The 13,089-nt window shown below is 38.2% G+C and overlaps 1 protein-coding gene across 1 annotated transcript; it reads left to right on the top strand.

Annotated features, from left to right (window-relative positions):
* Positions 1-5,101: 5,101 nt before the first annotated feature.
* LOC113838802 (vomeronasal type-1 receptor 2-like) lies at positions 5,102-6,029 on the top strand. The gene is given in 2 exon segments (XM_027434319.1): positions 5,102-5,691; positions 5,693-6,029. Coding segments are annotated over 2 exon segments (927 nt in total).
* The last annotated feature ends 7,060 nt before the right edge of the window (positions 6,030-13,089 follow it).

Raw genomic sequence — 13,089 nt, 5'->3', positions numbered from 1 at the left:
TTAAGTCACTCTTGGTCTACACAATGTATTTGATTGTATTCTTGCCTCATCATAACAGTTCTTTACCACAGAAGTTCTATTGGGGAAGTATTGACAATATAAACTTCTGGAAGCACAAGAAAGACAGAGTAAGAACACTCAGGGATGTCTTATCTGGGGACCATCAGGAACATCTTCCTATACTGGAATCTTCTTCGTGTGAGGTAACACCGTTGAGATATTCTGCCATGCCCTTGTACAACTGCTTTCTGCTAACATTGCCCCATCTCTTCCCTGAAATTAGCATATAAGATGCTGAACGTTTTAATAAGCTTGCTTGGCACAAGACAGAGCTTGCACAAGACCACCTAAGCCCACCTGTTCTATCTTCTTTATTTCTGATCCCCTGGTCTTTCCCCCTTAGGAAACAGTCAAGGAACAACACCTGCTGGCTCAGGGCAGTGATGTTCCTTAGTTGATTAGCGATCTTGGATTGGCCTTTCATAGAAGTTAACTTGACACAAACTGAGTCCCATAGTCTTGATGTAGTCCTCTCCTTCTGTCCCTTTATTCCCCTCTTTGTCTGTTGTATTTTTCAGCTGTCTCTTCAAAGTCATGGTTGTACAGGTGTTGGCACAGTTTCAAACCCTAACCTTTGTGGAGTAGCTACTGACTCTGTCTCTTTACTAACTGTTAGCTTTATCTTGCTTATATTCATGTTGTTTCTTCAGACATTGGAATGTGTACCAGCAGGTCATTGTCGTAACTCTGCATGCTGGAGACTCTGCATTCAGACAGACACTTGGCGTCTGATGACACTGTCTGTAAAACGGTTAATGTTGTCTGGCTAGGTTACTCCAATTTCTTTATGAATGTCAAACACTGGGTATGCTGGAAAACATCAGAAACATGTGGGAGACCAAATTTTTTACACCATTATTATACTAACGGAATGTAAACATAAAGAACAATATTTTTAAAAGCAATGTGTTTAAGCAATTTTGAGATATTCAGATATTTCTTCACTCTCAAAAATGGTAAACCACAACTTGTTGGCTCATGGTATTGTATCTTGATGGATCAGGTTGCTCGAGATAAGACAGACATTTGGACTTTTGATTACTTTTTCCAGTATAAACTCCAGCTAGGTTTGCATAGCTATGTGTTCATTGTCATGTGTGAGACACGCCAATAGGAACTATTGATCGATGCTTGTGTCCCTCACTTTTTTTCCTCAGACTTTTTTCTTAATTTGAATTAGAAACAGGATTGTTTTACATGACAATCCCAGTTCCCTTCTCCCTCCTGTCCTCCCCTACCACCCCCCAACTAAAACCCTACCTATCACATATCCTTTCTGCTCCCCAGAGAGGGTGAGGCCTTCCATAGGGTTTCACCAGAGTCCATCATATCCTTTGGGATAGGGCCTAGGTCCACCCCTGTGTGTCTTGGCTCAGGGAGTATCCCTCTATGTGTAATGGGCTCCCACAGTCCACACCTATGCTAGGGATAAGTACTGAACTGCTACAGCAGGTCCGGTAGATTTCTGAGGTTTCCTCACTGAAACCCATGTTCCTGGGGTCTGGTTCAGTCCCATGCTGGTATCAGTCTGGGGAGCAAGAGCTCCCCGAAAATCAGGTCAGCTGTTTCTGTGGGTTTCGCCAGCCTGGTCTGGACCCCTGTGCTCTTCACTCGTCCTTCTCTGCAACTGGATTCCAGTTCAGTTCAGCGATTAGTTGTGGGTGTCAGCTTCTACTTCCACCAGCTGCTGGATGAGGGCAATCGGGTAGCATATAAGTCAGTCATCAATCTCATTCTCAGGGTGTCCCTCACTTTTGATAAGGATTCAGGAGCTGAATCCTTGGCATTCTCCATCTTTATTGTCATTGCCCTACTACAGAGGTTCAGCCTCTCTCATAGAAAATCTCCTTCCAAGAGCTACTAATACTGAGATAGATACAGACCACACCTTCAACAACATACTAAGCTGTAGCCTGATCTTTCTGGTTTCACACCAAGAGGAAGGAAACCAGTTGGTTGTCATGATCTCTCAGTCATTCAACACTAACTTCCATAAGCCTGTATCTTTTCCACATGATCATCATCACTGTAGCGCTCCATGGTGACGTAACCAGTATGGACTTGCCGGGTTTTAAAGACTGTAATTAGTTTTTCATGGTTCACCTCTCCCTCTCTGTGGGCCCCTGTTGTAATGGTCCACCTTCAGCAACTGCTTTTCTGTTTTGACTTTACATGTGTCTTCTTTTGTCCCACCCACATGTCTTCAACACCTCTTTTCCCTCTCCTGATCTCATATTTCTAGTCTCAAGCCTTATATGTCACTCACACGAATATACATACATAAACACACTAATATATACATTAAATATATAACATTTATATATTGTTATGTTATACCATTGTGTAATTATATTTTATATATTATATTGACATAATATATAGTATGCAAAGTTAACACAATACATTGTACAATTATATGCAATATTCAATCATAACATAATTAAAATGTATGTCTTAAAATACATACATTTACATATAACAGTGTATTGTATTATATACTTAACATATTAACATATGTATTTATTAAAATGTAAGATCTGTAAATGAGAGAGATCATGCAGTATTTGTCTTCTTGAATCTGGGTAACACTGAATAATATAAAGTCCAGGTCCAACAATTTCTTTACTAATTTCATATCATTTCTACTTATAGGTGAAAAAAATCTATTCTATGCATGCACTACATTTTCCTTTTGTAGATTTATATATTTTATTTTATGTGTTTTAACATTTTGCCTGAATGTATGTCTGTGTGCCGTGTACATGCTTTATGCCCTCAGAGGTCAGAAGAGGGCATAAGATCATGAAGAAGTAGATTTTCAGACAGCTATAAAGCTCCATGTAGTAGCTGGGAAGCAAACCTGAGTCCTCTGCAAGAGCATCAACCAATGTGATGAGGACCAGTCTTCAGTAGTGCTGGGATTGATGGGGACCCATGGAGTCAGTTTACTAAGACAATTTTTATCTGTGGGCATCAGGGAAAAGATGAACAATACTCTCTTGATGTTTTCTTTTTCTGTATTCTGTCTTTATTTTTTCTCAAAAGCTTATATGCCCTAACAAAACCATTCAGGCAATATAAATACTACAATGTGGTTACATTCTATTTTTCAAGTGAATGATTATACTGAATATAGGTAAAAACAATAAAAATAGCACGCTTTTCATATTCCTTACATGATTAAACATTTTACATATTGCAGGCAAAAACAAGTTGTCTAATGATCCCACATGCATTCATTTCCAAGCAACTTGTTAGAGATTAACAGAGTGTAAACAAGCAAGGTATTTTATTCAGCCAGTTCTTCTATTGGCAGGCTGCATTTTGCAGTTACAAAGAAAGGATCAATTATTTTATTATGTATCTCATAAGAACTCATAGAAGAACCACAAATTTTAACTTCTTTATATGTAAAGGAAGCAGACAGCTCTATTTTAAATCCTTGACAGGCCTGAACACCCATCAACTTTTTTTATATTAGAAAATGGGACAGAAATGGGCACAAGGAATTAATCAAAAACTTTGGTTAACAACCCATCTTAGCAAGAAAATTATGTCAGCTAATAATAATCGGGCTGCTTTGTTTTTGATCCTTAACCTTAATGGATCTATAACTCAGCTCTGTGCCTTTATACAACATTAGATTGTCCTCCTGGATTTTTTACATCAAACCTCTTATCAAAACATCTTCAGCTAACCTGAAGTCATTTTAAGGATTTGTTTCAACCATGATGCACTCCAAATACTGTGAACACATCTCAGGTCATTAAGAGTAATAGAACTTAAGCTAGCTGTGCTTCTGGGACTCAATTGTTTTTCTTAATCATTGACTGAAGCCGAAGTCAATATGGCTCCTCAATAGCAAACGATGTGCTCTAGCTGTGTGACACTTTCTTGTTTTATTTTTCATCCTTGGCAGCTTTTGCCTTATCAGAGGCAGGGGTAACATTTTATTCGACCTTGAACTATGTTAATTATTCCACTTTAATAGCCTCTATCATAAATCCTTACTATAGTTATTAAAACCCTCAAATATTAAAATACTATTTAAACTAACACAACTAATGCATAAAATCATTGCCTCACTTAAACAGTAGAGTTTAGCAGGACATCATCTTCATAATAAACTACCTGGGAAAATGCCCAACAAAATGGAATATTACCAAGAGATGATGATACTACATTAAGAGCAATTGGAGCAGGGCGTTGGTGGCACACGCCTTTAATGCCAGCACTCAGGAGGCAGAGGCAGGTGGATCTCTGTGAGTTCCAGGCCAGCCTGGTCTCCAGAGTGAGTGCCAGGACAGGCTCCAAAACTACACAGAGAAACCCTGTCTCAAACAAAAACAAAAAACAAAAAACAAAAAAAGGGCAATGGGAATCTACCCAAGCTCATTCACACCAGATAAAAGAAAAATTGGCAATGGCAAACATGCAAGCACACAGAAGTAGCAAGAAACATTTTGGGGCCCTTGTCTATCCAAGATTCACCCATCAGGGTTCTGTTCCTGATGTCTTATCCCCTGCAGTCAATTGGTATCTGCTGCTCCTTTGACATGTCCACTGGCAAGGAGCAAACACTCTTAACTGATAAGCCACTGATCCAAGACTAATGTACCACATTTTCAATAGTCATTGATCTATTGAGTAGTGTCTAGGGCTGGTACAATCTCATTGATATTGTGAGAGATGCACAAGCATCTCTTCAGAGAATAATCTTCAATAATGAGACATGCAAAGACAGTAATAAAGAATATATATATATATATATATATATATATATATATATATGAATCATACACTTTTATTTATGGTAAGAAGTTTGAAAACCTGAGGCTACTTAAGGGTCATTTTCATTACATTCTGGTATCTATCCATCAATAGTGTGACTGATATCAAGATAAATGTTCATGAATGCCAAATAACCATCCTAGAGATTTTCAATTGGGAAAAAATTATTAAGAAATGATGGTGAGGTAGTGACACAATTTGAGCTCCTTAAAATTAATACACACTTAAATGTTTCCTTCTGAATGTATTGATGATGTTAAATTTGTCTCTTTTAGGTAAAAAGATCATGGTTATTGAGAACTTGCCAATGGGGATTTTGTTCTTCTCTCAAACAGCTGTTGGGATTCTTGGCAACTGGTCAATTCTTCTGCCCTATGTCATGCCTGTACTCACTGGAAAAAATCTGATGCCCAAAGACCAGATTTTAAGGCATCTGTCTTTTGCCAATTCTTTGGTTATTATCTCAAGAGTAATTCCTCACATACTGGCACAGCTGGGCTTGCACAATCTCCTGGATGACCTTTTATGTAAACTGACTCTCTACAGTAACCGAGTGTCCAGGGGCATTTCCCTGCACTGCACCTGCCTCTTGAGTTGCTTCCAGGCAATCACAATCAGCCCCAGAAACTCCAGGTGCATGAAGCTTAAACACTCCATCTCCAAGTACATGGTTCAGTCCTGCTCACTCAGCTGGCTTGTGCATCTGCTTCTAAACAGCAAAACAGCTATAGATGTGGTTGGATCTGGTACTAACAAAAACTTCACCAAGAAAATCAAGTTGGGGTACTGCTCAGCATTTGTTGGGGGGGGCAACACTGTACCCCGTCTACATCTGTTATTGGTTTCTATCACTGATGGTCTGGACCAGTGTCTTCATGGTAGGCATCCTCTACAGGCACAGGAGTCAGCTACAGTACATCCACAGTGCCCTGTATTCCCTTAGAGTCTCCCCTGAAGAAAGGGCCACAAAAACCATCTTGATCCTTGTGTGCACTTTTGTCCTCTCCTACTCAATGTCCTTTTTATTAATTATCTATACCACATTATTTAATAATCCAAAGCTGTGGATAATCAGCTTATTTACTTTCCTAGACACGTGCTTCCCCACATTTTGCCCCTTTATCCTCATCAATAATAAGCTATCTGATCTCAAGAGTCATTTTCCCTGCTGTAGGTGAAGGTGATTCAACATGGTGACTTGTATGTAGTGATAAATTCAAATATTCTTTCTGTCCATCATTGATTTTAGACTCCCACATTTCTATAAGCTACAAGATCACACATTAATTACACAGCCAACTATCCTGACATAACTCAGAAGAATTGAGGATTCTCCTTATGGATGAAACCAGTATGAATCTGTACTTGGCATTATAATCTCATGAATGAATGGGCTGTTTCTTGCTGTAGATTCTTCCTGTAGCTTATTCATTTCTGTAACAAACTTGGGATTGACTTCCCGCAGTTTAGCATTATCTGATCATTTACTGGGAGCAAATTGTATACAAAAGAGGTGTGACCGCAAATAGGGATTCATGGCTATTCCGGAGAGAGATCTGTATATTTTGAAAGACAGGCAGTGGTATGTAAACCATGTAGCTGTTGGGAGACAGAGAGATTTTGCAGATTGAGATTTTTCAGATGAAGTTTTTTTCAGAAAGTTTTCTTCAGAAAATGTGCGTTTCCTTATTTTCGCCTGAGGTAGAAAAGTCTAGCCCTAGACGCCTTTGTGGATGTTTCCAAATACCCTGGAGGTGGACTTGGACCAGGCTCTCTCTACGGCCACTGGTATTCAGCTAATTTCATTTTGTTGCTCTATATGCCACAGAATAACCTGATTGCACAGTGGGAAGAGGGTTTCAAACGGATCTGCAACCAACTCCTCTGGCCCACTGAAATCTTCTTGAAATATTTACTTTCCTTTGATTATCTTCTTCCTGAGAAAGTCCTGGGACAGATGTTTCAAGTCTCCTAAGATGACCTTTGGCTTCTGTATGTGTCAGAACCTCCAATTTGTAAGGATATTTTTCAACAAGAAGGATATCTACCTAAGAGCGGGAAGGGTAGTACGCTACCTAGAAAATTAAAGAAGAAGCATGTGGAGGGGCAGGGGAGACAAAACGATTCATAAGAAATTTCCCAGGTGGTGGTGGTGCATGCCTTTATCCCAGCACGTGGCAGGCAGAGGCAGACTGATCTCTGTGGGTTCCAGGGCTGCCTGGTCTACAGAGAGTGTTCCAAAACAGCCAGTGATATACAGAGAAACTCTGTCACATATCTCTCTTTCTCCCCTTCCCTTTCCCCTCTCCCTTCCCCTCCCTTTCTCTCTTTCTCTCTCTCACTCTCTCTCCAAACTCCACTGACACACATACAAAATTTTCAACTAATTATCTAAGCAACAGAGGAGAGGCTACCATGAAAGCCCTCCCCCGATATTGAGATTGATGACTGACTTACATGCCATCATGTAGCCTTCATGCAGAAGCTGATGGAAGTAGAAGCCGACACACACAGCTAAATTCTTAACTGAACTGGAATCTAGGTGCAGAGAAGGAGGAGAGATGAGCAAATCGGTCAAGATCAGGCTGGTGAAACCCACAGAAACAGCTGACCTGAACAAGTGGGAGGTCTTGGTCCCCAGACCGATACCTGGGAAACCAGCATGGGACTGATCCAGAACCCATGAACCTGGGTGTCAAGAGGAGATCTTGGAAATCTATGGGCTCTCTTGTAGTATATGAGTACTTATCCCTAGCATATGAGTGGACTTTGGGAGCCCATTCCACATAGAGGGATACTCCCCGAGCCTTGACACTTGGGGGAGGACCTAGGCCCTTTTCCAAAGGATATGAGAGACTCTAAAGACCCCTATGGAAGGCCTCACCATCCCTGGGGAGCAGAAAGGGTATGGGATGGGTACTGTGTTAGGGGGGTAGGGATAGGAGCAGAGCGGAGGGAGAGGCAACTGTGATGGAAAGGTAACACAATCTTGTTTCTAATTTAAATAAAAAAGAAATTTCTCATTAATTTATCATCCCCAAAATTGTTCAAATGTTAATAGTCCCGTAAACATGCAAGGTGCCAATATCAAAACCAAAAGTGACAAAGTTACCATCATGTGTCTCAGTTTTGCTGGATTTTGGTTGAGCAGCTGTGATGGCTTTATGACTATTGCAGTTGCCTTCAAATATGCCTGAACCAGTTCTGTGCAAGCTGGTATAGGAAAAATTCTATAAGTTGACTTTTCTAGAGTAATCATGTAGCATGCTTCAGTTATATAGGATAAAATTAATTTTTTCCTGGAGATACAAATCATGGGGCAGAATGAAGGAAATGCAGAATTTTCTATTTTAGACATAGACTTTGTATTTTATCCATGAATAAAGTGCACTCTATTCATTAAAATGAATTCAATTTCTGTCAAATTTAAAAAGTGAGATGAAAAATTGACATCTATATGCACAAAGTATGAAATCACAAATTGAAGAAACAACCATTTCTGGTTTAGATGAGTCATTTTCCAGTTTTGAAAACTAATTTCAGCGTATTTGCTTGTCTGGTGACTACTTTGGTATTGACTAGAACATATTGAAGAATAGGTAAAATAGCTAATGCTTATTCTTCATATCTGCCTATAAAATTTTATTAGGGAAATCCTACTCTCAGACTCATTAGTATTTAATAATCAAGCAAATTTCTTTCTAAATCAGAAATTGTAAGTACAATTCATTTCAGACTCAAGCAACACATTTCTTTCTGAATAGGGACTATGGGACTAATGATTTCCTGTCCAGTATGTCTCCAGTGACAGAAATAAGTGGCATGGTTTTACAATAGAGAGAATAGGGCCAGGTGGTGCTGTTCAATGTCTTTAATCCCAGCACCCGAGAGGCAGAAGCAGGTGGATCTCTGTGAGTTCAAGACCGGCCTGATCTACAAGAGCTAGCTCCAGGACAGCCTCCAAAACCACAGAGAAATCCTGTCTCAAAAAAGAAAGAATGGATAAAATATACACATATCTAAAATGGACTCAAAGAAAAGGTGGGATCAAGTATTCCTAACTCTACGAAAGGAATCAGCCACACTCCAGAATCTCTGTGTCTATAATACCAACATCCAAATAGATTGAAAGACTTACTACATATTGATTGATATTTCAGTGGCACGGTTATTATTCAAAGCTATGCAGGTAGGCATTCTTGGCTCATCTCAGTACTTTCAGATTCTATCTCCTTCATCTGTTGAGGCCTACATAGCTGAAGAAAGCAAAATATGCTGGATGCTTTTTACATAAACTATCAACATCCTCACACAAACACAGGAGGTTTTGTAATGTTCATAGCCTCAATCAATGAGGGGAAGTGAGTTTTCATTTAGTTTGCATTTTTTTGCTGTGTCTCAGTGTCCGGTCTTGGACCTAAGTCTGCCCATGTAAACAGGTGAAGTTCACTCACACACCCAGTCAGGCCTTCACACATTCAGGCCTTCTTTTTCCCCACATCTATTTCTAATGTTTCAATCTGTTACAGTTTTCATAAAAACCATTTGTTCTCTCTTTTCAGGTCATGTTTTCTTGCAATTTTGTGTATTGCAAATCCTGACACTTATTACACTACACTAGTATAAACTGAATGTTCACCATTCCAGTCAGCAGTAATTGAACACAGGTTATATTGTACTTATTGATAATTGAGAAAATGGTAATGAACATTAGTTTCAAAGCAATCTTTATTAAATTCTGTAAAATTTTGAACACTAGCAACACGATGGTATTATAAATAAAAGTTCAAACTTATCACATAAAGCATACAGAAAATTGCAGTAACATTGATTTGGATGGTCATCAGTAAACTTACCCTGGCATAAGCATTCACATTTTAAATATTTATGCCTTCAACTATTGTCAAATTTATCCAGTATCATTTTAATACATGATTTCAATGTAGTACTGACAAATATATTGCTGCATATGAAGATTGTTTCCTAACAGTCATTTTGGAATAACTATTTTATTTCTTGGTAGAACAGCTTTAACATGACAATGATCATAAGGCTTAGTAATGCCACTCATCTAACTGTGAATAAAGTATCAACTTATGCTGAATTTCCTTCCAATACTCACATCATAAAGCACCTTATTTTTATGTGATTATTTGGACAGCAATTCCCTATTGAGTTGGTCTCTTTCATCAATTTTCAGTTGTGCTCTAAGATTTGAGCTCCTTTTTAAAGGTTTTGAAAACACTTTACATTTGTTGAACTTGAACTTGAAGATCTGAGCCATTGGTAAAGGACTTCCCACATGCTTTACAATTGTAAGGTTTCTCTCCAGTGTGTATTCTTTGATGAACTTGAAAACCTGAGCCACTGGTAAAGGACTTCCCACATGCTTTACAACTGTAAGGTTTCTCTCCAGTGTGTATTCTTTGATGAACTTGGAGGTTTGAGCCACTGGTAAAGGACTTCCCACAATCTGTACAATTGTAAGGTTTCTTTCCAGTGTGTATTCTTTGATGAACTTGAAGATGTATGTTCTGGCTAAAGAACTTTCCACAAAGTGGACATTTGTAAGGTTTCTCTCCAGTGTGTATTCTTTGATGAACTTGGAGGTTTGAGCCTGTGGTAAAGGACTTCCCACAATCTGTACAACTGTATGGTTTCTCTCCAGTGTGTTTTCTTTGATGAATTTGGAGAGTTGAGCCTTTGGTAAATGACTTGCCACATAATTTACAATTGTGAGGTTTCTCTCCAGTGTGTATTCTTTGATGAACTTGAAGATCTGAGCCATTGGTAAAGGACTTCCCACATGCTTTAAATCTACATACTGAGAAGTTCCTTATGTGTAATTCCCCAGGGCTATTATTTCCGAAGCATCCTGATATTTCACTCTCACAAGCATCCTGTATATACTCTTTTGGGGTCATCTCCTGAATTGTATAAAAAATCACACCTGGAAAAAATGAAAGGGAATTATTGACTGATGGCGTGAATTTAGGCAAATTAATTAAGAAACCTACCTATAAGAGGAAACCAATGTGTATTGGAGCAAAATCATCCACCATTATGAAATGTGCTATTTATTTGGAAATTAATTTATAACAATAACACCTTCCAAATACATGAACATTAAAATATTAGAGATAAAATATCACATATAGGCTTCCTATGACTAATTATTATTAATACATGTTATATGTAGTTAATCAAAGAGAGTGATTTTTAAAAAGAACACAATAAAATGATCATAAGCAACAATATGTAAATAAGGAATCAAAAGTTCAAACATGATGAACAAGAAGAATGCCATTTCATGAAATTGTATTTTACAGTATAAAAAATTTGAAAGGTCCTCTTTAAACATGTCATGTAACCCAATATTATAAACATAATTGGTAGAATTCAAAATCAACCAAGTGGCATTAATAAAAGTGTTCTATTTACTTGCAAATTGCATTATCAATTTAGATCAACAAAATCCTTTCAAAACACATGAATTGTAAAATGTTAGGACTGAAAAAAAATCACATATAGACTTTTTATGAATAATGGTTCTTAATACATGATAATATGTAGTTCTACAAAGGGAGTGATTATTAAAAAGAAAACAACAAAATAATAATGAACAAGAAATATGGCTATCTGTTCCATTAAATTTTATGGACATTGGGAGAAATCATTTCAAAATTTCCACAATTACAATGATAATTCTATAAGACATCCATTTCTTCAGATATTTAAGACTATGTTGCATTGGTAAAATCTAAATTGTATAAACTTCATACTTACAAGGTATATTGAAATTTATAATTTCAAAATGAAATATATGAACTTAGAGTTTACATGTAAAATTTACAAGTTATTTTAAGTATAAATTTAATGAAAATATACTTATATCAATTAAACATCTGGATTACTCCAGTCATTTGCATTCAAATGTTTCCATTTCCCTCATCAAAAATATAACTGTCATTTGATAATTGTTGTTACATATATATTGTCCCGAAAACACACACACACACACACACACACACACACACACACACACGGATACAAACGAAATTATAACTACAGAAATTTAGGCCGTGGAGTCCGCAGGAAGATTGAATAGGCCCCTGAGGACCAAGCAATCCTGACTCTACAGAAATCACTGGGCTACTCCTGACCCAGAGGTGAGCGACTTATGCTCCTGCTTGGACCCAACTTCTGCCTGCCCACTCTGGGAACTCCTACCCTGGGGTCTACAGGCAGTTACACTTGGCCCCTGAGGACCAAGCAACCCAGAGCGTGCTGACATCTCTGTTCAAGTCCCGCTCTCACCCTCTTGAAGACCGAGTGCCACAGACCCGCCTGCACCCACCTTGAGACCCATCACAGTATCAGAGCAACTTGCACCCACCAGAAGAGAACCTTGGTGGCATGCACACAAGGAAAGGAATTAACACCACCTGCACCCACTGGATGATGACAATATAAGATGACAATATAAGAACGCATCCAACAACAGGAAAACCAATATGACACCACCAGTCTAGGGACTCTACACCAGCAGGACGTGAACATCCCAACACAGAAGAAGCAGAAGAGAGCAACCTTCAAAACAACTTCATGCAGATGATAGAGAACCTAAGAGAGGAAATGAGAAAATCCTTCAGATAAATGGAAGAGAAGACAACCCAAAAGATGCAAGAAATCAAGGAAAGCCAAGGAAATACAAATAAACAATTGAAAGAAACAGTCCCCTCGTCATATAATAATTAAAACACCAAATGTACAGAATAAAGAAAGAATATTAAGAGCAGCAAAGGAAAAAGGCTAAGTAACAAATAAGACAAACCTATCAGAACTACACTGGACTTTTCCATGGAAACTCTTGAGGCAAATGGACCTGGATAGATGTTCTACCAACCCTGAGAGAACACGGATGCCAGCCCAGACTACTATACCTAGAAAAGCTTTCAATCACTATAAATGGAGAAAACAGGATATTCCACATCAAATCCAGAATAAAACAATATGTAACCACTGATCCAGCCTGGCAGATAGTACTGGAAAGAAAGCTCCAACTTAAGGAATTTATCTACACTCACAAAACATAGGGAATAAATAATCGAAATTTACAAAAACCCAAAAGAAAATGAAGAGTAAATCCACATACAATAGCACTACCAACAAGAAATAAAAAACAAACAAGAATAAGCACTCAGTGGTCCTTAATTTCCTTCAATATTAATGGTTTTC

The sequence above is a fragment of the Cricetulus griseus genome, unplaced genomic scaffold (assembly GCF_003668045.3).
Source record: "Cricetulus griseus strain 17A/GY unplaced genomic scaffold, alternate assembly CriGri-PICRH-1.0 unplaced_scaffold_14, whole genome shotgun sequence".
Classification (NCBI taxonomy): domain Eukaryota; kingdom Metazoa; phylum Chordata; class Mammalia; order Rodentia; family Cricetidae; genus Cricetulus; species Cricetulus griseus.
The sequence above is the reverse complement of the archived record's forward strand: the minus strand, read 5'-3'. Positions and strand labels throughout refer to the sequence as shown.